The sequence below is a fragment of the Nematolebias whitei genome, chromosome 11 (genome assembly GCF_014905685.2).
Source record: "Nematolebias whitei isolate Nwh7 chromosome 11, NemWhi1, whole genome shotgun sequence".
NCBI lineage: Eukaryota > Metazoa > Chordata > Actinopteri > Cyprinodontiformes > Rivulidae > Nematolebias > Nematolebias whitei.
This window is the reverse complement of record NC_056508.1, coordinates 4,290,006-4,312,396: the sequence shown is the minus strand read 5'-3', so window position 1 is coordinate 4,312,396 and position 22,391 is coordinate 4,290,006. Positions and strand designations below refer to the sequence as shown.

Sequence of the window (22,391 nt, the reverse complement as noted above, 5' to 3'; positions counted from 1 at the left end):
AGTCTGCTGTATTTCTAGAAGGAGGTCTTTCCTATTAATTCCTTGAGATTGTAGGGTTTCTATGACATCCTTTGAATCTGTACCACAATGACCAGTGGTCATTCCATATGTTGAGGGAGTGTCAGAGAAACGGAGACGTTTATTTTCTAAACATAACGTCCCAGTGGCTTTTAAACCCCAAAATACATTACGGCAAAGACTGGTTCATCCCAAAGATCCAGTCCCCCGGCACAAACAGAGTAATGTTGTGTATGCTGTTCAGTGTCAGGAGGGTGATCAGTCTTACATCGGGGAAACTAAACAGCCACTGGCCAAAAGGATGGCCCAGCACAGAAGATCAACATCATCAGGCCAGGACTCTGCGGTCTACACTCATCTCCAGGCCAGAGGTCACTCTTTCAGGGATGAAGATGTTCACATCCTGGACAGAGAGGAACGATGGTTTGAGAGAGGAGTAAAGGAGGCCATCTTTGTGAAAAGAAACCGTCCATCATTAAACAGGGGTGGAGCCTCCGGGTTCAACTGTCCCCCTCTTACAATGCTGTGATTGCTAGTATCACTCAGCCCTCTGTGAACAGTAAACAGCCATCAGGTGCTAATGATCCATTGTTAGGCTGATGGTCCTTCTTGAGCATGTGATCAGCTGGTTTTGGTTGTCAGCAGCAAAACTGGTTGATCCACTCTGAGAAGGTGCTATTTAAGAGACTGAGCTGAATACAGCTCCTCAGACTGAGGAAGTCTCTTGGATGAGAGACGAAACGTTTCTACATTTTTTGTTGATTTGCTTTGTTTTCTTTTTTTGAATGTCCAGAGGACCAGATTTAACTTTTTTAGGTTGTGGGAGATGGTATCAAAAGCCGCACTGAGATCGAGGAGGATGAGGAGAGAAAGTAATCCAGAATCTGCTGCCATGAGAAAAGAGTTGGTGATAGTGAGGAGAGCAGATTCTGTGCTATGACCGGGACGGAAACCAGACTGGAACTGTTCATATAGACTGTTATCGGTTAAATGAAGGTGGAGTTGAGAGGCGACTGTTTTTTCCAGAATTTTGGAGATGAATGGAAGGTTAGAAATAGGACGGAGATTATTGAAAGTATTGGAATCCAATCCAGGTTTTTTAAGGATTGGAGTGATAACTGCAGTTTTGAAAATAACTGGGACAGTTCCAGAGGAAAGAGAAGAGTGAATGATGGCAGAAATGAACGGAAGAAGTGACAAAATGCAAGATTTAACAAGCGCTGTAGGGAGAGGATCCAGTGAGCATGTAGAAGGCTTGGATTTATGGATAAGTTCGGCTATTTCAGAGGCAGGAGGAAGCTGAAAGACAGAAAAAGGTTGACTAGGCGGATAAGGTTCAGAGGAGGGAGAAAGAGGAGAGACAGGACAAAGTTGCTGATGAATTTTACTGATTTTATCGTTTATCGAGGCCAGAGTAATAAGAATGTTTAGTTAGTGAGATCATGATCAGTGTTTAGTTAGTGAGATCAAGTTAATCCAGTTAGTGTGATGTATGAGAAATGTACATGTCCCTGTGGATGGTAAGACCGGATTTTTTATAGAGTCGTTCAAGTTGACGACATTTGGCTTTGATGGTCCGAAGTTCAGAAGTAAACCAGGGGCCAGAATGAGTAAAGGTAACAGATCGAGTTTTAACAGGAGCAAGGGAGTTGAGAATATGGGTTAAGTGATGATTGTATTGAACAGTGAGTTGATACGGAGTCAGAAGATGATCAGGGATCAGAGTGGAGGAAATATCAGTGGAAAGGGAATCCAAATTGATGTCTTTAATATTCCTGAACGAGATGAGCCGGGCTGTCTTGGTTGATGAAACACACAGAGGAATATGGAATGAAAGGAAAAAATGGTCAGAAAAGGTGAGTTCATCAGATTTGTAGTCAACAGGTGGAAGTCCAGAACAACAAATCAAGTCCAGTGTATGTCCTTTAATATGGGTGGAAAAATCAACATGTTGATTTAATCCAGAACTCTCCAGGCAGGATAAAAAATCATTGGTGAGTGAAAGGTTAAGATTGTCAATATGGATATTAAAATCTCCCAATAAAATAATATTAGGTGACATGACAGACAGTTGAGAAAGAAAGGCAGAAAATTCATTAAAAAAATCTTTGTGAGGTCTTGGGGGGCGATAAACAGTGGCAATGATGGTGGGTGTGGGTCCAGACAGTTTACTCAAAAGAGCTGACCTCAGGAACACTCACTGGCAAAACCTTCCAACTCTCGCGATGAATTATCACGAGACCACCCCCGCGACCGGAGCTGCGGGGTTGAGAGATGTAAACAAAGCCAGGTGGAGTGGAGTCATTGAGTTGTGAAAAGTCCAGAGGTTGTTGCCAAGTTTCGGTCAAACAGAGACAGTCAAGCTTACGGTCGGTGAGGAGATCTTGGATGTGATGTCCCTTGTCCGTGAGAGAATGGATGTTGAGCAGACCAAAGTTGACAGACGTGGAGTTAGCAGATGGGTTAGCTGACCTGGCTAGGCTGGCTAACATGTTGCGATCTGAAGACCGGGTGGCTTTCCTGGGAGCTCGACGGTTGTTGGTCCAAAATGAGTGGATGGGTTTTGACCTGTCGAGCTGGAAGTTCCGGCGAGACCCACGGTGGATGTATCTCCGGCGGGGCAGGAAAGCAATGTCTGGGTGGAGACGCAGCATCACCGGCGAAGGATTGGGCTGGTGCCAACGCAGCCGAAGAAGTTCATCAGCGGAGTATTGTAGAGCTGCCACAGGTTCAGTGAGGAGTGACAGGAGAGTCCATACAAGTAGAAACCAGGCGAAAAAATGACTGATCCACATCGTGAGGCAAAGGAGTCAAATAAGGGCCTGAAGCTGGTCGGTGTTTGACAGGTAAACCAATATCACTTGACTTGATAGCACACAATCACAGTGTGGTAAAAGCTGGATTGAAGGCAGGCAAATGTAGTAGCCGTCGATTAGCGATCACAAGACAGTTAAAAAATTTGCAGAAAAGGAAATAAAATGTCTAAAGTGTACCGACGAGCAGCGGCAGCAAAACGCGGCAGCAAAACGCGGCAGCAAAACGCGGCAGCAAAACGCGGCAGCAAAACGCGCCAGCGTCCACTTTTCAAGGAAGCTCCCAAGTAATGGATTCAAATAGTCTCTTGATGAGATAATTTGTATTTCTGGATTCAAATCAATGAAATAACAGTTCCTGTCCCCTGAAGGTCTTCAGAGACAGATTGATGTAGGAGGTCTAGTTCACTACAAGAGCTCAGACTTAGACAAATGTTAGAAATTTCCATTATGTCATTGCACCACACCAGGGGGATGCTGAAGTCCTAGGCAGATGTCCAGGGCTGGGTCAGGCGACCTGAGGCTGGCAGGTCACACGCTAGCCATCAGCTCTGGCATCTTATTTGTCCTGAGGCTGCCAGGTCACGCTATAGCCTGTAGGCATCTCCCGCCAAAATATAAGGAGTAGTTTACATTCAACCAGCGGAAAAATGATTAATTGCTTGCTTATCTGGCGGTATTGAACTGGGAGTTTTTATGCGAGGGAACCCCTTCGGGGACCCTCACCTAGGGGGAGTTGTTAAGATATTTTTGGACTGGGCCTATGGTTTGGATCTGCTCAGAGACAGGATTATAATGAAATTATGACCCGGTTCTGACTGGGTTAAACTGGGCCAGCAACTCCAAAGAGAGTCTCCCTGGGATTTCAATATCAGTCAAGAAATAGTTTAATCTGCTTGCCACATCACGTAGAAAGGCTTTTGAAGCACTGTCTCATATTTCCTAACACGTCAGTCCATGTAAGATCCATTGAGATCACACTTAGTCACGCCCCCTCATACACTGACAGGTTGAGCTCCCCTTCTGCGAAGGAGGAGTCCAGGACCCTATAAATGAGTAATGACACGGGACATCGGGGCTCTTCCGGGTCTGTGAACGCATCACAGACCAGAGAGTCCAGCGCTGTAAATTGTAACCTTTTCCCACCTTGATTTTAATATAATTGGTAAAACTGAATTCACGCTTCCTTGATTTATTTATTAGTATGAGTTGCCACTTCTGAGAGAGATAGAGCCGGAGGAAATGGTGGGGGCTGGGTGTGGGTCCAGGGTCCGAGAGGAAGCCTAAGGCCCACTGCTAGCAGTAGCTAGCTGCAGTGACTGACGACCCGCCGTCAGCTTCAAACGCAACAGTTAAACTTGTGAATAATGTCTCCTGTCTCTTATTAATTTAAAGAGTAAGTTAATGCTTCTGTAAAGATGTCAACACAAGCTGCAGATGATGAAGAACCAAGGACTTCCTGTGTGAATAGTGAGGGACCCGCTGCAGAACTACCTACAGTTTTAACCATGAGTCAAACAGTGAAGCATCATGAAGACTTCTGACGATCATGCAGTTTGAATGCATGCTGAAAGCAAGCTATAATCTGTGACTCACCACCTGGTGGTTAATTTTTGCATTACAAGAAAGCTGCACACTGTCGGAGCTGACTGAGCACAGTTCCTGATGATGAACGGTGGATGCCCGTAGCCAAAAAACCGGAGCATCTTATTTATGTACAAAATTATGATTAACAAAAAATTTTATCTTATATTTAATATGTGCAGCTTAGAGACAGGCGCGTTCTGTAGCCTAAGAATTACAGTATAATGTATACTCTTTACTTATCTCTAGTTTTTTTCATTATATCATCAAGTCAAGTTTTTTGTCATTTGCACCACGTGGTACATGTGGTGAAATGAAATTATGTACACACATTCCCAGTTACATCCAACAAAAGTATAAATTGTAAAAAAAAAAAAACAGTAATAAGATCTAAGATATGAACTATGAAATATGCTAAAATTAAGAATACACTAAGCAGAAATGGTACAAAAACAATACGCCAAACAATAGCAACACGAACATGAGTCTGTGTGTTATATATTTTGCAACATCAGAGAAGTTTATTCTGTAACTTTCACAGATTATTGAAGCTGCATGTTTAGAGTGCAGTCATGGTTATTCTTGCTTCTAAAATGTAATGTTAATGTAGGTTATGTTACATTGACAGTTTCACACGTTCTACATTATTAAACCTGTGGACTAAGAGCAATGGTCTCCAGAGTCTTAATGGAAGAAAAGTGTTGAACGTTGCTGCCAGTTCCTGTTCTGCATAGTGTGAAATTGAAAAGGCAGTACATGCACATTGGAAAAGAGAAGTGATGTATAATTTTCATTTAGAAAAAATCTGATATACCCTAAAGGATTCTGTTAAAAGATTTTGGGACACTTGGCAGCCTTTCATGTTGTACGTAGAGAACATGTCAATGCCTAGTTAATTCATTTGTCTGGGTGTGACTGATCCGATGTGGGAGGGAAGGGGTTGGGGTGGGGGTGGTTCTATGCTTGGTCTTTGTTTTGTATGTTCAAAAAAAAAAAAAAAAAATCAATAAAAATACTTTGATAAAAAAAACTGCTTTAGTATACTTGATCTATTTTTGTCTTCTAATGATACTTTCAGCTATTAACTGTTGTTATGCTAATTACAATTTTTATTTCATGATTTTGTTTTATTGAACAATTGTTTAGTCAGTTTTAGGTTTTAGTTATGGTTTAGATTATTTTAGCTATTAGCTACAGTTTCTGTCATTTTAGCTTCTAGCTATTGGGCTGCTTATTATAGCTTTTAGCTTGTATGCTGTTTTATATTTTAGCTACTCTTTTGCTAGATTTAGCTTTTAGTTTGTTTAGTGGTTCTAGCTTTAAGTTCCTCTTTTGCAAATGTTAGCCTTTAGCTCTTGTACAGCTATTGTTTTGATAATTTTAATTTTTATTATAGCCTATATAACTTTAGGCTACTGTTTTGCTTGTATTAACTTTTGCTATTGATTTTCCAAGTTCGTGTTTTTGTGAGTATTTGTCCAGTTTTATATTTTTTCTACAGTTTTGCTCTTTTTATTTATTTGCTACAGTTCTGCTCATTGTAGCCTGTATTCTGATGTTTGGGAGGGCATCTGTTTGTATTGTTTTGTAAATAGTTATTCTTCTCATTTATTTGTTTATTTATTTATTGGCTTGTCTTAACTTTAACAGTTCAGTCTTTGCTTCTTCAGCTAATTTCAGCAGTCACACTGGATTTGCACAGAAAATGCACATGATTTTTAAGCATTATTTCTGTTAATGACTCTATGTTTATTTGTTTGACAGTCAGTTTTACAAAAGAATATGCTAAATTTGGCATGGTTGTTGTTCTGGAGCATCATCTGAACTCTTATCTTGAGCTCTAACAAAGCTTACAAGATATCACAATATTGAATGAGATTGGGCATAATAATATTTTTAAAGTTTGACCAAAACTGCTGAAGCTTTATCCCTTCTCATCATAAGATGCTCTTTGTTTTAAACTTTGGTCTTGTAAACCTGAAGCTGCAGGTCAGAGTCTAGGTTGTATCAGGAAGAGCATCTGACATGAAAAAAGTATTAACTCGCCGTGTCTACTCCCCTGCAGAAATTAGCAGCCAAAAGAAACCGAACAACATAGTCTCACTCTAGTTTTATGAAGTCTTATCTCAAAAAGACACCTTGGGTTTTATAATAATATACTGTATGTTGTATTCTTCTCTAGGCAGCACGGTGGTGCAACTGGTAGAGCTGCTGCCTCTCAGCGCGCAGGTCCCAGGTTCAAATCCTGGTCCGGGGGCCTTTCTGGGTGGAGTTTGCATGTTCTGTCTGTGTGTGTGTGGGTTTTCTCCGGGTACTCCGGTTTCCTCCCACAGACCAAAAACATGCATGTTAGGCTGATTGGTAAGTCTGAATTGTCCCCAGTTGTGAATGAGAGAGTGAATGGTTGTTTGTCTCATTTGTCTTGTTTGTCTCTATGTGTCCCTGTGATGGACTTGCAACCCGTCCAGGGTGTCCCCCGCCCCTCGCACAGTGATTGCTGGACATGGGCACTGGCGACCCCCGTGACCCAAAATGGAAGAAGCGGGTAAATATAATGGATGGATGGATTCTTCTCTATTTTTATTATGGTTATTTTTATATTTGCAAATCTGGTGATAGGTTCATTCATTCATGGTTGACCCTATCACCATGGCACACATAGACACACGACACATCAAGGTTGGTCAGAAAGAGATAAATTCTGTTTAGTTGCACACATTTTTCTGGTTTTTTTTTTAAATACATGGGAGAGACATACAATAAAAAATCAGACTTTTGTTCCTTCTGATAAATCCTATAATATGTCAAAAACTCAGAGGTATCATGGACATTCTCATCTCTGAAATGAAAGAATGTTTAAATGATCAACATGAGCTATGACCCTTACATATACAGTAGTTAAACAGAGCTTGATGAATGTGATGGACATAAAGGTGTCTGTAGATCACATCACCTCCCCATCACAAAATAAAATCAACTGTCTTTGAATTAAAAAATAAAATAAAACTGCTGACAATATAAAAATACATGATATTCTACTGTTGTTCATTAAATAAACCAACAATTCATATATAAAATATCATACATGTATAAAAATATGTCTTACAACTTTTTGGAAAAGAGTAACAGCGAACTCCAACATATGTACAAACAAGTAACTCATGAGCAGTAAGAACAAACAAAATAAATATGAATAATGAACTAAGCACCCAAAATTGAGTTGTTGTTTTGCTCACTCACTCACTCACTCACTCACTCACTCACTGACACACACGCACACGCACACACACACACACACACACACAGGTTTGTTTTGCTATCTTTGTGGGGCCTTTGCATTGACTTCCATTCATTTTTCATTCATTTCTATAGCCTAACCATGACCTTTATCCATAACCTAACCATTACCAGTACATACCTAACCCTAAACCTAACACATCCTCAATTCACACCTTAGTCCTAAACCTAGCCCGTAACCCACCAACGGGACTTCTTCTTATGGGGCCCGGGCTTTGGGCCCCATAAGGAGCAGTTGGTCCTCACAATGTAGTATAAGTTGGAAAAATGGGCCTCACAAAGTAGCATAAACAAGGACACACACACACACACATGTGTATGTGTGTGTGTGTGTATGTGTGTGTGTGTGTGTGTGTATGTTACAACCTGGAATCTCAAGCAACAACAGTTCTAAAAACATAGCTTAGAAAATTTAGAAAAGTGTAAAACTGAAAAATAATGTGCACTTTGCACTTCTTAAAACACATCACGTTTTGTGGAGCTTCCCAGCATTATTTGTCTGTTAATACTTTAGTTATTAATCTATTCGGATTTAAGGATTGAATTGTGTCAGAAGTTCAGTGAAGTGTTGCAAATCAGTTGAAATGATGACAGTCAACATATGTGACAGTTCGAGCACGTCTAACAGTGCAGCACAGGCTTGAACACTTGTGTACGTTTTGTGAGAAGCTTGTTTAGCCACAATGCTACCGATATCTTTGGGATCAAAAGGGACATACATTTGAAAAAGTTTCTCAAATCTCAGAGAAGTGATTTTTGTTGTGGACATGTAATCAATAGGGTTTAAAATGTCTTAACCTACCCACCCAATACGACCAACAGCAGCCACTGTGTGCATATGTATTTACCCCCAGTGGCTCGGTGCTATGTGTTACCACCTTTTGCCTCATTTCCAGCATCATGTTTCACATCTGTCTCCATGATCTTGATCCATCTAGCCAGTGGACTTCAAGACCAGTCTTTCAGACCAAACGACTCCAGCATGTCTGGGTTGAATGGGGGCTAATTGTGTTAGAGAATCGTTAAATCCAACCATATATTTTCAGTTGGGTTGAGGTCCGGGCTTTGACTGGACTATTCCAGGACCTCTTGCCGCCACACCAAGGTCACAGACTGTCAGCACTGGTGCCCCATAGGGTTGTGTCCTCTCTCCACTGCTCCTCCTCACACCCAACTGTTAAACTCCTGAAGGTTGCAGACTACCCCACAATCATCTGAGTCATCAAAGAAGTTTACTGAGCAGCTGGTACTTTTGGTGCAGCTTCAACAATGTGGAGCTGAAGATGCTCATGACAGTGGGGCTCAAGAGACACCCCATCATTGCACCAGCTGCTATTCTCTCAGTCTCAGCCCTGGTTTGGGAGTTCTTTCAGCTTGTTCACCGCAAACAATCTTGACAGAACTGTTTTCTTGTATGATGCCCAACCACTTTTGCCTGATTGGTCATAAATTTAGAGTGGGAGTGGTTTATGCAGGAAAGTAGAAATGTTACCATTCCCACTATGACGATTTCCTGAGAGTTCTGCACTTGAGTTTCTTTTTGAAGTATGAAATGTCCTGGCCAGTACAAATATTGCTCTTGTACTTGCCGCCTCGAGCAAAAGAACAATTTTCTTGGTTCTTGCTGTGTATGTAACATACTATACCATATCTGCTTAACTTATGAAGCACTTTAAAAAACCCACAGGATCAAAGTGTTGTATAGTTGTAGTACTTAAAACATAACAGCAGTCACAAGACATAATTAAACTTAAAAAACAAAGTAAAAGCAGCCCTATGATAAAAACAAAGAACTGACAGGGAAGAGGCCTGTCTGATGTCGTTCCACATTTTCACACAGGAGCAGCAACATCAGATGTATGATCCCCTCAAAGCTAATGTTTAATTTTTGGGACACTCAGGAGCAGCTGGTCAGATGACTGGAGAGAACAGGAGGTGGAAGCTGCTCAGTGAGGTAAGGCGAAGAACGATCAAAGTCCAGAAGTTTAACTTTGCTTCAGCCATGGTGTTGCTCTTGATGGCCTAAAATGATAGTTTCATTTGACCACTGCACCATCTGTTCAAGGTTCTGGGATGTTTTTATTAGAGCCCAGTGATGATTGGTACTTTTCCATAACTTTGTCTCTGACCTAAGTGGAGAGTTTCTTGGTCTTAGATAATGTTGCTTGCTTGGTGATGATCTTTACTACTTGGAGGTGTTAAACTGGTGTTGATCCTTGGGCTGTAAGAATCAGGGTTGTTCTGGGCTCCAGATGTCCAGGTGGCATCTGTTTGAAAACTGAGGTCCGGTGGGTCATTTTAAAGCACAGGGGGTAAATACTTATGCATGCACCATGTTTCAGCAGTTTATTTTTTAGTAACTTAAAACAACTTATTTCCCCCCAAATTATTTAAATAGTCAGGAGGATTTTTTTTTTTAGAATTGTTGCTTTTAATCAAATTAAAAATCCAAAAAAATTCCAGGTTGCAAGGTAACAAAATGGAAGGATTACAAAGAGGGATGGATACTTTTACAACCCTATGTATAATTATGCTGCAGAGTAAGTATTCAAGCATGATTTAATGGAAATACTTACTGAAAAATAACATAAAATTAAATAATAAACATTTATTTTTGGGAGTTAGTTATGATGCTATCAGTGTATCTTTGGAAAAGGGGGAGAAAGGACGGCGAGAGAGACACGTGTTGTGTCACTTCACCTGCATAACAGTATTTCAGCCCACTGAGATCAGAACGAACACAGGCAGTGTCAGCTATCCTATAAAGTGACCCAAAACAAAAGAAAGCAAAAAAATCTAGCAGAAAGGAAGGACAAGCAGGGAATACAGAGAACCTCCAGAGTAACATTGCTTGGATTGCTGAGGCAGTTCATGGAGCGTTGAAGTGAGTAGAGGACGCCGCTGCAGCTGTTAAACATTCAGCCAGGTCTTGTTGTTGCTTGTTAGGAGCGTTTGTTTTTCTGAGAGAGAGAGATAGAGACGATGTTGGTGTGTGTTGTTTCCTTATAGGAAGTGGTTTATCCCTGCTACTTCCTGTCCATACAGTGTCTAGCACATGCTACCACCACCCACCTCTACCTGTCCTCCAACTTCTCCTCTCTTTCCAGGCTCTGAGCTGACGGACAGACTTGTTCCTCACTCCCTGTCACACGGCAAACTACCATCCTCTCGTGCACGTGAGGGCAGGCGCACACCGAGCTTATCCACACACCAACATTGGCCACGTTGCATGCCCTTGGAGGAGAGGCACTGTGTGAAATAAAGAGGAACAGAATGTATAGAGAAATTAAGAAAGGGAAAATCAAAATTAATTTAGTGGTGGACCAATACCATTTTCAGGTAGTTGCACTTGTACAAACCGGATTCCAAAAAAGTTGTGACACTAAACAAATTGTGAATAAAAACTGAATGCAAGAATGTGGAGGTGCCAACATCTAATATTTTATTCAGAATAGAACACAAATCACAGATCAAAAGTTTAAACTGAGAGGATGTATCATTTTAAGGGAAAAATCTGTTGTTTCCAAATTTCATGGCGTCAACAAATCCCAAAAAAGTTGGGACAAGTCCATTTTTACCACTGTGTGGCATCCCTCCTTCTTCTTCCAACACTCAACAGACGTCTGGGGACAGAGGAGACCAGTTTCTCAAGTTTAGAAATAGGAATGCTCTCCCATTCATGTCTAATACAGGCCTCTAACTGTTCAATCGTCTTGGGCCTTCTTTGTCGCACCTTCCTCTTTATGATGCGCCAAATGTTCTCTATAGGTGAAAGATCTGGACTGCAGGCTGGCCATTTCAGTACCCGGATCCTTCTCCTACGTAGCCATGATGTTGTGATTGCTGCAGAATGTGGTCTGGCATTATCGTGTTGAAAAATGCAGGGTCTTCCCTGAAAGAGATGACGTCTAGATGGGAGCATATGTTGTTCTAGAACCTGAACATAGTTCTCTGCATTAATGGTGCCTTTCCAGACATGCAAGCTGCCCATGCCACAAGCGCTCATGCAACCCCATACCATCAGTGATGCAGGCTTCTGAACGGAGCGTTGATAACAACTTGGGCTATCCTTGTCCTCTCTGGTCCGGATGACATGGCGTCCCAGTGTTCCATAAAGAACTTCAAATCGTGACTCATCTGACCACAGAACAGTCTTCCATTTTGCCACACTCCATTTTAAATGACCCCTGGCCCAGTGCAAACGTCTGAGCTTGTGGAGCTTGCTTAGAAATGGCTTCCTCTTTGCACTGTAGAGTTTCAGCTGGCAACGGCGGATGGCACGGTGGATTGTGTTCACTGACAATGCTTTCTGGAAGTATTCCTGAGCCCATTCTGTTATTTCCTTGACAGTGGCATTCCTGTTTGAGGTGCAGTGACGTTTAAGGGCCCGGAGATCACGAGCATCCAGTAGAGTTTTACGGCCTTGACCCTTACGCACAGCAATTGTTCCAGATTCTCTGAATCTTTCGATGATGTTATGCATGGTTGATGATGATAACTTAAAAGTCTTTGCTATTTTACGCTGGGTAACACCATTCTGGTATTGCTGCACTATCTTTCTGCGCAACAAAGGTGGAATTGGTGATCCTCTTACCATCTTGGCTTCTGCGACACTGACACTCTGAGCAGCTCTTTTTATACCCAATCATGTTGTCAATTGACCTAATTAGTGTTAATTGGTCTTCCAGCTGTTCATTATATGCCCAATTTCCTTTTTCCAGCCATTTATTGCTACTTGTCCCAACTTTTTTGGGATTTGTTGACACTGAAATTTTGAATCAACATATTTTTCCATTAAAATGTTACATTTACTCAGATTAAACTTTTGTTCTGTCATCTATGTTATATTACGAGTAAAATATTGACATTTGCCATCTCTACATCACAGCATTCAGTTTTTATTCACAATTTGTTAGTGTCACAATTTTTTTGGAATCCGGTTTGTACTCATAAAAACACTTCAATACTTCAAACCGATACCACGTTTATGCTTAGTTATGTCATTTCCTCTTCCAGTTTGCAAGTAACTGATGACAAAAATATGTCCATAGTTTAGATATATTTTAAAATAAACACAGAAAGCAGACTGTTCGCTGTGTTCTTAATAAAAGAAATGGGTTTCTAAAGCCACTGTGTAATGTTTAAATACTAATTTTTTAACTTTTCAGTATCTGTACTCAGTTTTGGCAAGTACCCAACGTAAAGAACTTGTACTTGAAATTGGTTTGTAAAAAAATGGCACTTGCACACCCCTAATATTTATACACAGTGCTGTGGGAAATGAAATCACCCATCTCCACTTTTCTTCTGTTTTTGCTTTTCGTCCACCTATTTGTGTCAGATCCTGGTGGTCACAAGTAGAACTCTGAGCACTCTGTGCACACTGAGCAGAAAAACAGCTGAAGTGGGGTATGGCTTAGACATTTATCCAACCTATCAGTTGAAATGTTCCTTTATTTTTCTTTGCTCAGGTGACTGTTAGCTGACCACAATGTGAATATGTTTACCTGTTTTTTTCTGTAGAAGCCACTAGTGTCACAGTTTGGTATGTAGATGTCCCAGTCAGACTGAAAGACGGTCAGCTCCAGACCCCTCAGGACACTGTTGAGCAGCTTGCGACAGGGTGCCTGAAAGCAGCAGCAGAGAGTGAGACCTAAGACATCAACAGAAGCAAAAACAGAGAGGCAGCGACAAGCTGCTTTCTCCCCTCAGGTGACTAGAGCAGAAATAAGCCACAGCTACTATGATGCAACATTACAGGCAGCAGCAGAGAATATTTAGTGTCTGCAGACGAAAGGCAAACATGGATGATAATGTTTTCTCTCTCTGTGTCTGGATTTACACCAATTGATTACCTTTCAGAGTCAGCTCATTTCAAGATGGATTTCAAAACAAGGTGACTTTAAAAATATATAAAAGCCTGTAACACCTGCAGATATTGTGCTAGAGCTTGGTGTGGTAGTACATGAGAGTCATTCCCAATTCATAGACTGAGCACTAACAAATTGTGAAAAGTCTCTGTTTAAAATTTTGTCATAGACACATTGTTAAAATTGCTGTCTATGTGTTAGCAAAATTTCTCATGGATCACTGAGAATTAACAAAAATTTCTAGACATAATCACTGGATGTACTCTATAAGTGAATACAGATTGGAGCCAATCCAACTCTAGATATTCAAGAGTCAGCTGTTCTTTTGGCTGCTCCGTTCTACAGGGCTCGCCACTGCCAGTGAGCTTACAGGTTAGATTTGGCAACTCATTCATGTTGGATGTCCTGCCTGACAACCTACGCTTGAACTTGTTACATCTGAGTGACCCTCATTGCACAAGATTTTTGTGTAAAACTTTATATCATATCACTGAACAGATTTTAATGAAACTTTCAAAAAGTAGTTTGATGAATTTCTACAACTTAATGTCTTTTTGAGTCAGTCCAAATTAAGATGGCACCAGCAGCTAATTAAATCATTATGCTAGTCAGTGGCGATTTTAGCCTCTTTTGGGGGGTTCTCAGGCACCCCTAAATATTAACTCAGCACCCCTAAAATAAAAAAATAAAATAAAATAAAATAAAAAAATATATATATATATATATTTTTTTTTTTTTTTGTGGTTCTGGGTTTGGGGTTCTGTTTATGCTTCAACAGAAGCATTCACACTATTGTTTTTCTGTTTTCTTCTTTATCCTTTCCGTACATTTTTGGGCAGCTAACTACTCCCACAGTTTTTGTACTATTTCAACAATTCATATATCAAACCGTTCAGCTGTTTGAGGACAAGTCTGCTATGGCAATTTGGTATTGGTGCAACTTTAGATTCTTGAGGTATTTAGCCTCTTCTGCCATTTTAGCTCAATGAAAATGAATGGAGCTTGTATTACAACCTTAATAACTTTGGATCTGTTTACAACCTTGTACTGATAAGTTCACATTTAGACCTGGTTAATCTTCTTTCATCTTAATTGTGCAAACATTTTAAACAAAGTTCAGCTAGTTCAGCTAATTTTAGCTGTTGTTTCAGCTGTTTTGTGCTCCTTTCAGCCTAATTCATCTAACTTGAACATTTTTGTGCTTCTTAAAACTTATTTATACTAATTTCAGCTTGTTATGCTCCTTTCAGCTTATTTCTTCAAGTTTTAGCTTTTTCTTCTATTTCAGCTAGCATTTAGCTGTTTTTATGCTAATTTCATCTTCATCAGCTAATTCCACATTTTTTGCACTCATTTAAACTTTTTTTCCACCTAATTCAGCAAAAACATTCTCCCCCGACTTCCTTCTACAGTAATTTAAGCTGCTTTCTGCTTGTTTTAGCTACTATTAAGCTGTTTAGAGCAAATTTCAGCTTTTCTCAGATAATTTAAACGTTATTGTTCTAATTTATGCCTATTTGAGCCTTAGTAGGCACAATTTAACTCCCTCCACTTCCCTTTGGAAATTTAAGCTTCTTTCTAGATTTTTTTAGCTACTATTCAGCTGTTTTATAGAAAAACTGAGATAACTGCCATTTTTAGAGCTACTCAACTGAGAATTGGAGTGTTGCTAGCTGAGAACAGTCCCTAATAGGCTCTGACTATAAATCAGAAATCCAAGATGGCAACCTTAGCAAACAAAGGAAAAATACTATAAATCAGCCAATTTTAGTCATATTGAGCTAAAATTCGGTGTAATGATAGCTGACAACGTTTCCCATCAAATGCCACACCAAAATCAAAATTCCAAGATGGCCACCAACGCTACTTTGAATGGATTTAACTCAGCCATTGTTACACATACAGAGCTGAAATTTGGTGCGGCTATAGCTGAGAACATTCCCTGTCACATACTGCATCCAAATCAAAAATCCAAGATGGCTGCCTTAGCTAAAAAGGAAAAAATATGATAACTCGGGCATTTTTAGATCTTTTCAGCTGAAATTTGGTATATCGATAGCTGAGATCAAACCCAAACGCATAGTACTGTCAGATCAACAGTTTATATCGGCAGCAGCCTGGCAGTCCATTATGTTAGGAACAATTGTGCATGTTCTGCTTCCTTCTGATATTTGAAGCTTCGTTCTGGTGTTTTAAGCTACTTTCCAACTATTTTCTTCACATTCTTAAGCAAGAAGCATTCACACTTGCATTTTCGCAGGGAATGCAAAATCTCTAGTTGCATTTATGAGTCAATGCAACAAAATAGACACATTTAGAAGGTAACAGATCATTGTAATACTTGGTTTATTTACATCATGACTTTAATTGCTGGATGTCCGGCCCCTGAGCTGCTGGCTTTCAGTAACTGTGACCCCCTGAGCAGTTTAGTTGAATAGCCCTGTTTTAGAGGGTGGAATACAGGTTATTCAATTTCCAAAACCTAAGCTGAGTCTGGAAGAATGTAAAAGATGATAAAGCCCTGCAGCTGACCTTCTGAGCAGCTGATTATAACAGTGATAAACAGGAAGTACCGCATGTTCATCTGTACAAAGGTAACTGCAGGTAAATCCTCCATTTTCAGCCATAAATACGTTGTGTGCTTAATAGTTAAATTAAATGTTAATGCTTAAAGCTAGTTGTGATTTGTTTTATGTGTTTTATATGTAGAAATATGTTGCAGCTCGGTTGCATAAGTTTAGTCTTTGTTTGTTATGATCAGTTAACACTATGATTTTGTACAAAGTTTTCTCACAAGTCAAACCAGCCACCTGCCTCTTAGACTCAATTCCCTCATCACTTTTTCATTCATTTGATAGATTCTTTGAGAATGAAATTTTAAACATTGTAAACTGCTCTCTTCAGATGGGTGTCTTCCCCATTGCCTGTAAAATGGCTGTGGTGAAGCCCCTTCTGAAAAAGAGTAATCTAGATCCTAATGTTGTTTAATAAACCTGTATCCAACTTACCATTCTTAAATACAATCTTAGAAAAGTTTGTTTTTATTCAAGTAAATAATTTTTTTAATGATACTGGTATTTTAAAAAAGTATCAATCTGGTTTTAGGACGAACCACAGTACAGGGACAGCCATATTAAAAATTGTGAATGATTTAAGGAGTAATCTGGATTCACACAAGCTGTCAGTTCTTGTTCTATTGGATCTGAGTGCAGCCTTTGATACAGATCATCAAATTCTTTTAAATGGATTACAACACCTGGTCGGTCTTTCTGGTACTGTTCTTCTGTGGTTCAGCTCCTATCTCACAGATAGAACCTTTATGGTAAGTATGGATACATGCTCCTTGCAAATCCATGAAGCCAACTATGGTGTCCCCCAAAGCTCTATTTTAGGTCCCCTACTTTTTTAATTTGTACATGTTGCCGCTTGGTGGAGTCATCAGGTGCCATGGGATAAGTTTCCATAGTTATGCTGATGACACACAGCTATACATCTCATTATCTTATGATGACCCCCGGCCAATCACTGCACTTTTTAACTGCCCAACAATTTTCAGTCAGGTCATCTGGACAGTTTCTTTATTTGCTCAAACGTTTCATCTTCCATCTGGAAGGCTTCATCAGTCAAAAAAACACACAGCACAAAACTCATTCTTCCCCAAACATCAATCCATCCATCGTCTTCCACTTATTCCGAAGTCGGGTCGCGGGGGCAGCAGCTTGAGCAGGGAGGCCCAGACATCTCTTTCCACAGCCACCTCTTCCAGTTCTTCTGGGAGGATTCCAAGGTGTTCCCAGGCCAACTGAGAGACATAGTCTCTCCAGCGTATCCTGTCTTTCCCGGTGTCTCCTCCCAGTTAGACATCCCCGAAGCACCTCTCTAGGGAGGCGCCCAGGGGGCATCCTTACCAGATGCCCTAACCACTTCAACTGACTCCTCTCGACGCGGAGGAGTAGCGTTTCTACTCCGAGTCTTTCCCGAATAACTGAACTTCTCACCCTATCTCTAAGGGAGAAACCATCTACCCTGTGGAGAAAACTCATTTCTACCGCCTGTATCCGCAATTTCATTCTTTCGGTCACTATCCAGAGCTCATGACCATAGGTGAGGGTAGGAACGTAGACCAACCGGTAAACAGAGAGCTGTGCCTTACAGCTCAGCTCTCTCTTCACCACAACGGACCGGTACAGAGTCTGCAATACTGCAGATGCTGCACCAATCCGTCTGTCAATCTCACGCTCCATTCTTCCCTCACTCATAAACAAAACCCTGAGATACTTGAACGCCTCCACTTGAGGAAGAACCTCACCCTTGACCTGAAACCTGATCCCCCAAACATCCCCCAAACAGTTTACTCCAACGTGGAACAAACCAGTTATATTGGTGCTAAGATGGTGTCTTTGGCACGCCGCCTCCTCTGGAGCTGGCCCTCTTCCTTGTCGACAGTCATGTCAAACTGGATCAAAACCAAAAATGTCCATGCTCAATAATCCAGGTATACAATCCAACTTTTTAATTGCATTTCAGACATAAAGTCCTGGATGGCACAGAACTTTCTCCAGCTAAACCAGGACAAAACAAAAGTTTTAATCATTGGTCTGGAGGTTCAAAAAGAAAATACAATTCAGAAATTACAATCTCTGTCTTTAAAACCTTCCAAAAAAGTAAGAAGCCTGGGGGTTCTTTTTGACTCTGAACTTACTTTTATTCCACATATCAAACTTATAGTCAAAACAAGATTTTACCATCTAAAGAATATAGCCAGAGTCCGCCCTCTTCTCTCTTTCACTAATACTGAGACTTTGATGCACGCTTTTATTTCTAGCCATTTAGACTACTGTAATGCACTGCTCTCTGGTCTCCCTAAGAAAAATGTATCCAGCCTTCAGCTGTTACAAAACTCTGCTGCTTGTGTGCTAAGCAAGACCAGAAGGCAGGCTCATATTACACCTGTTTTAAAATCATTGCATTGGCTCCCTGTGCACCTCAGGATTGATTTTAAGATTCTTTTAATGGTTTTTAAATGTCTCAATGGTCTCACACCATCTCATCTTGCAGAGCTGCTATTACCCTATGAACCCCCACGGACACTAAGGTCCTCTGGCACTGGACTACTAACATTTCCAATAGTCAGAACTCACACTTACGGTGAGGCTTCTTTCCAGTACTATGGCCCCCGTCTGTGGAATAGCCTGCCGGAGAACCTGAGGGCAGCAGAGAATGTCGTTGTCTTTAAGAGCAGACTCAAGACCCATCTTTTTAACTGTATTTCCTAAACTGGATCATTTCTGATCAGTCTATATATTTTCCATACAATTTTATTTTATTTTATTTTGTGTGTGTTGTTTGCTTTTATTTTGTGGGTTTATTGTTTATAATTCTGTACAGCACTTTGAGCTGCTTTTAGTATGAAGGGTGCTTTATAAATAAAATTGATTGATTGATTGATACAAAGCAGTTTTTTTAAGCAGAGCGCTATGTCGTTAGCATCGTAGCTAGCACGTCTGTATTGCAGGCCACTATCTTAGCACTACTTCTTGTTGTACTGGGAGGTACCAAGATGGCAATCTGAAAAGTCGCGTGTAATGTGAGCTCCGTATACTACCGCAAATTTATTTTATTTAACGTTTTTTGTTCCACTCAAAAAGTTCCAATGGATGCTAAAAAGGTAACTAAACTGGCAAAACATCAAACTGGGTCCGCAAAGACAAAGACAAAAACGACACCACAGGTAAAAAAAACTGGAACATGATTACGCTATGGACATTGCTATGCAAAATAAACGCGACCGTGATAGCTTGACACCGACGACTCCAATAAAGTCGCAAACTGAAAAAAGAGTGAAGTCAGGTGAGGACAAATACACTGCCCAGGTCTCCATTAATGTCATATTTGATGCTATCATGAGTTTGGAGAAGAGAGTAAACACGCAGCTAGAAGACATCAAAGAACAAACAAGACAGAGCAGCGCCATGATTGCTAACTTGGCGAAGGCAGTGCAGTACAATGCAGAGGAAATGAAAGAATGCAAGATGCAAGAATGCACTTCACTTCCGGCGAGCTGATGGACGGCAGCTCCCTCCGGCTTCTCTACAGTATCATTTTATTTTATTTTTTTATTTTATCATCAAACTGACCCGTTTTTTTCTAACCGGACTAAAGTTGGTCCCCCTTCCAACCGAATTCGGTGTTCAGTGACTCAGAGAGCCGGACGGGACCGTCCAAAAATATATTTTGGTCCAGGACCAGCCGCTCCCACCCCACCGGTCACTCTGAGCGCACCCTGCCGGCCAGGTGACCCCTCGAGCTGGGGAGTCGTAGCACGAAGGTCCGGTGTTTTTTCTCTCTCTCTCTGGACCTCAACGAACTCTCATCTGGACCTTTGTGGTTCTACCTGGTTCCGACAAAAATCGCAGGGTTGTATTTCACTGGTTTTCTGCTGGACTGGCCCTCATGGTGTCTTCATAGGTGTGGGGGAAGTGTACCTGTGACCCTGGAACCTGATCAGAACCAAACCGAGGTGGCTGTGGGGGACTTCGACTTCGTCTTCAACAGAGCCAGTCTCAGATTCAGTGAGCAGCCCGTTACTTTTAACGAAGGACTGTCCATCTACGTGGAATCACTGTTTTCTCCTGGAGGAGACGCTCCGATGCTTTGAAGCGCCGCCGGACCGGGCCGCCGGACCGGGCCGCCGGACCGGGCCGCCGGACCGGAGCAGAACCGGGCCAGGGACATCTTCAGCCTCTTCGTCTCTCATGCTGTGGAGCGCCGGACTGGAGCAGAACCGGACCGAACCAGTGTTGACTTCAGCCTCTCCGGTCAGTCTCGTTTTTCACCGGGGATGCCTCTCGTGCTGTCAGGTGCGGGGGTGACGCGCAGAGAAGCGGAGAAGTAGCGTGAAGGAGCAGCGTGAAGGAGCAGCGTGAAGGAGCAGGGCTGCGTGGTGCTCGAGAGAAGTTCGGAGTTTGTATCGGAGTTGCCGAGGGCCTCCATCCAAACTCACCTGGATAATAATTAATTTTATTCCGGATCACGCTATTGGCCCCTGTTGACCTGAAACGAGCTTGGATCATGCCTTTCACTTCAGGAGGATTTTCTGGCAGCTCGCTCTGCTATTTGCTGCGAATTATCTGTTTCTGTTTCGGCCTGTTGATTCTGGGCCCAGTTTCTGTTTCCCATGGGAGCATCCATCCATCCATCCATCCATCCATCCATCCATCCATCCATCTTCACTGGGAGGGCCAGAGCCCCCCTCAGCCCAACTCAAACTGCAGTTGGGCCACCTCATCGGGTTTGTTTGCCCATTTGAACTGTGACGTTTTATGGTCTGAAACTTTTCTGCATCATTCATATTACTGTCACTATTTTCAGTTCTCAGATTATCTGGAGTCACTGAATCTTGTTAATAAACCTGAATCTGTCCATCACTGCAACTTTCAGTGTTTTGGGGTTCTGAATGATCACGTCTTCATTAATGTTTCTCATGATTTGATTATGGGGGCTAATTGTCACACTGTTAACTCCTGTAATTATACATCAGTCACGAAAAACTCAAGAAAATGTCTGATAATAATTTTGTTACTGCTCTCTGGGATTCAACCCAACCTTGGACCCCCCACTATTTATATGACACCAAATTACTTTAAAAACGTGTCTGGTCTTCATTTTCTGCATGTAAACACTCGTAGCCTTCTGAGAAAACTTGATGCTTTGAAAATTCTGGTCAGTTCTTCTGGGGCAGATGTAATCTTCATCTCTGAAACCTGGCTCAACAAATCTGTACTCAATAATGACCTGGCAATCAATGGATTTAACATCTACCGCTGTGAACGTCAAAAAAAAGTGGGGGGGTCACTGTTTACATCAGAGATTCTTTGGTTGCTAGTCTTGTGTCTTCTAAAACAATTCCAAACCAGTTTGAAGCCTTAGCTGTAAAAATCACCTTGAATGGTGGCCAGATCTTAACTGTAGTCTGTTGTTACTGCCCAACCTCAGCAACACCTGAGGCTCTGTCTGCCCTGATGGAATTTCTTGGTAATTTAAAATTCAAAGAGATCCTTTTGGCTGGAGACCTCAACATTGATTGGTGTAAGTCGACCCCCCTCTGTGATAAATTCAAGGAATGTTGCCTGTCTCTCAATCTTATCCAATTGATCAACTCTCCCACTAGATTAAACAAAAACCGTCCTGAAAAATCTTCCATCTTAGACCTATTTCTAACTAATATGCCTCACAAATTCCCTGGTACAGGTGTATTTGCCAATATCTTGAATGATCATTGTGTGACAGCGGCTTTGACAGATATTAAACTTCCAACTTCTAAGCCCAGATTAATTCAAAAAAGGGATCTGAAACATTTTTGTGAACAGTCATTCCTCTGGGATCTGTCTCACTTTGACTGGCATCGTATTCTGTTAACTGATGACGTGAACTCCGCTTGGAACTATTTCCATAATAGTTTCATTTATGTTGTGAACAAACATGCTCCTTTTCGTCAGTTCAGAATAAAGGGACGAGACAGTCCCTGGTTTACTCCAGAGCTAGATGACCTCCTACACAGGAGAGATCATCTTTGGGCCACAGCGAGAAAATCTGACTCAGACACTGATTGGTTGAGTTTTCGACAGATGAGGAATAAATGCACAACTGCTGTCAAAGCAGCAAAACACAACTATTTCTTATCTCAGATCTCCAAAAATCTAAATGACCCTAACAGATTCTGGAAAACCATCAAATCTCTCTCAGGCACTACCCAATCATCTGACCTCCCATCACAACTTCTCATTAACTCTGTTCCTGTGTCAAATAA

General features: G+C 41.3%; 1 protein-coding gene across 1 annotated transcript in view; it reads right to left on the bottom strand.

Moving 5' to 3' along the window:
• Nucleotides 1–10,847: 10,847 nt before the first annotated feature.
• LOC119416680 (insulin-like growth factor-binding protein 5) overlaps nt 10,848–22,391 on the bottom strand; it is a 33,842-nt gene continuing 22,298 nt past the window's right edge. The window contains exons 3-4 of the mRNA XM_037683862.1: nt 13,220–13,339; nt 10,848–10,961 (exon numbers count right to left, since the gene is read on the bottom strand). Coding sequence (XP_037539790.1) covers nt 10,848–10,961; nt 13,220–13,339 — 234 coding nt within the window. The remainder of the gene's footprint in view (nt 10,962–13,219; nt 13,340–22,391) is intronic.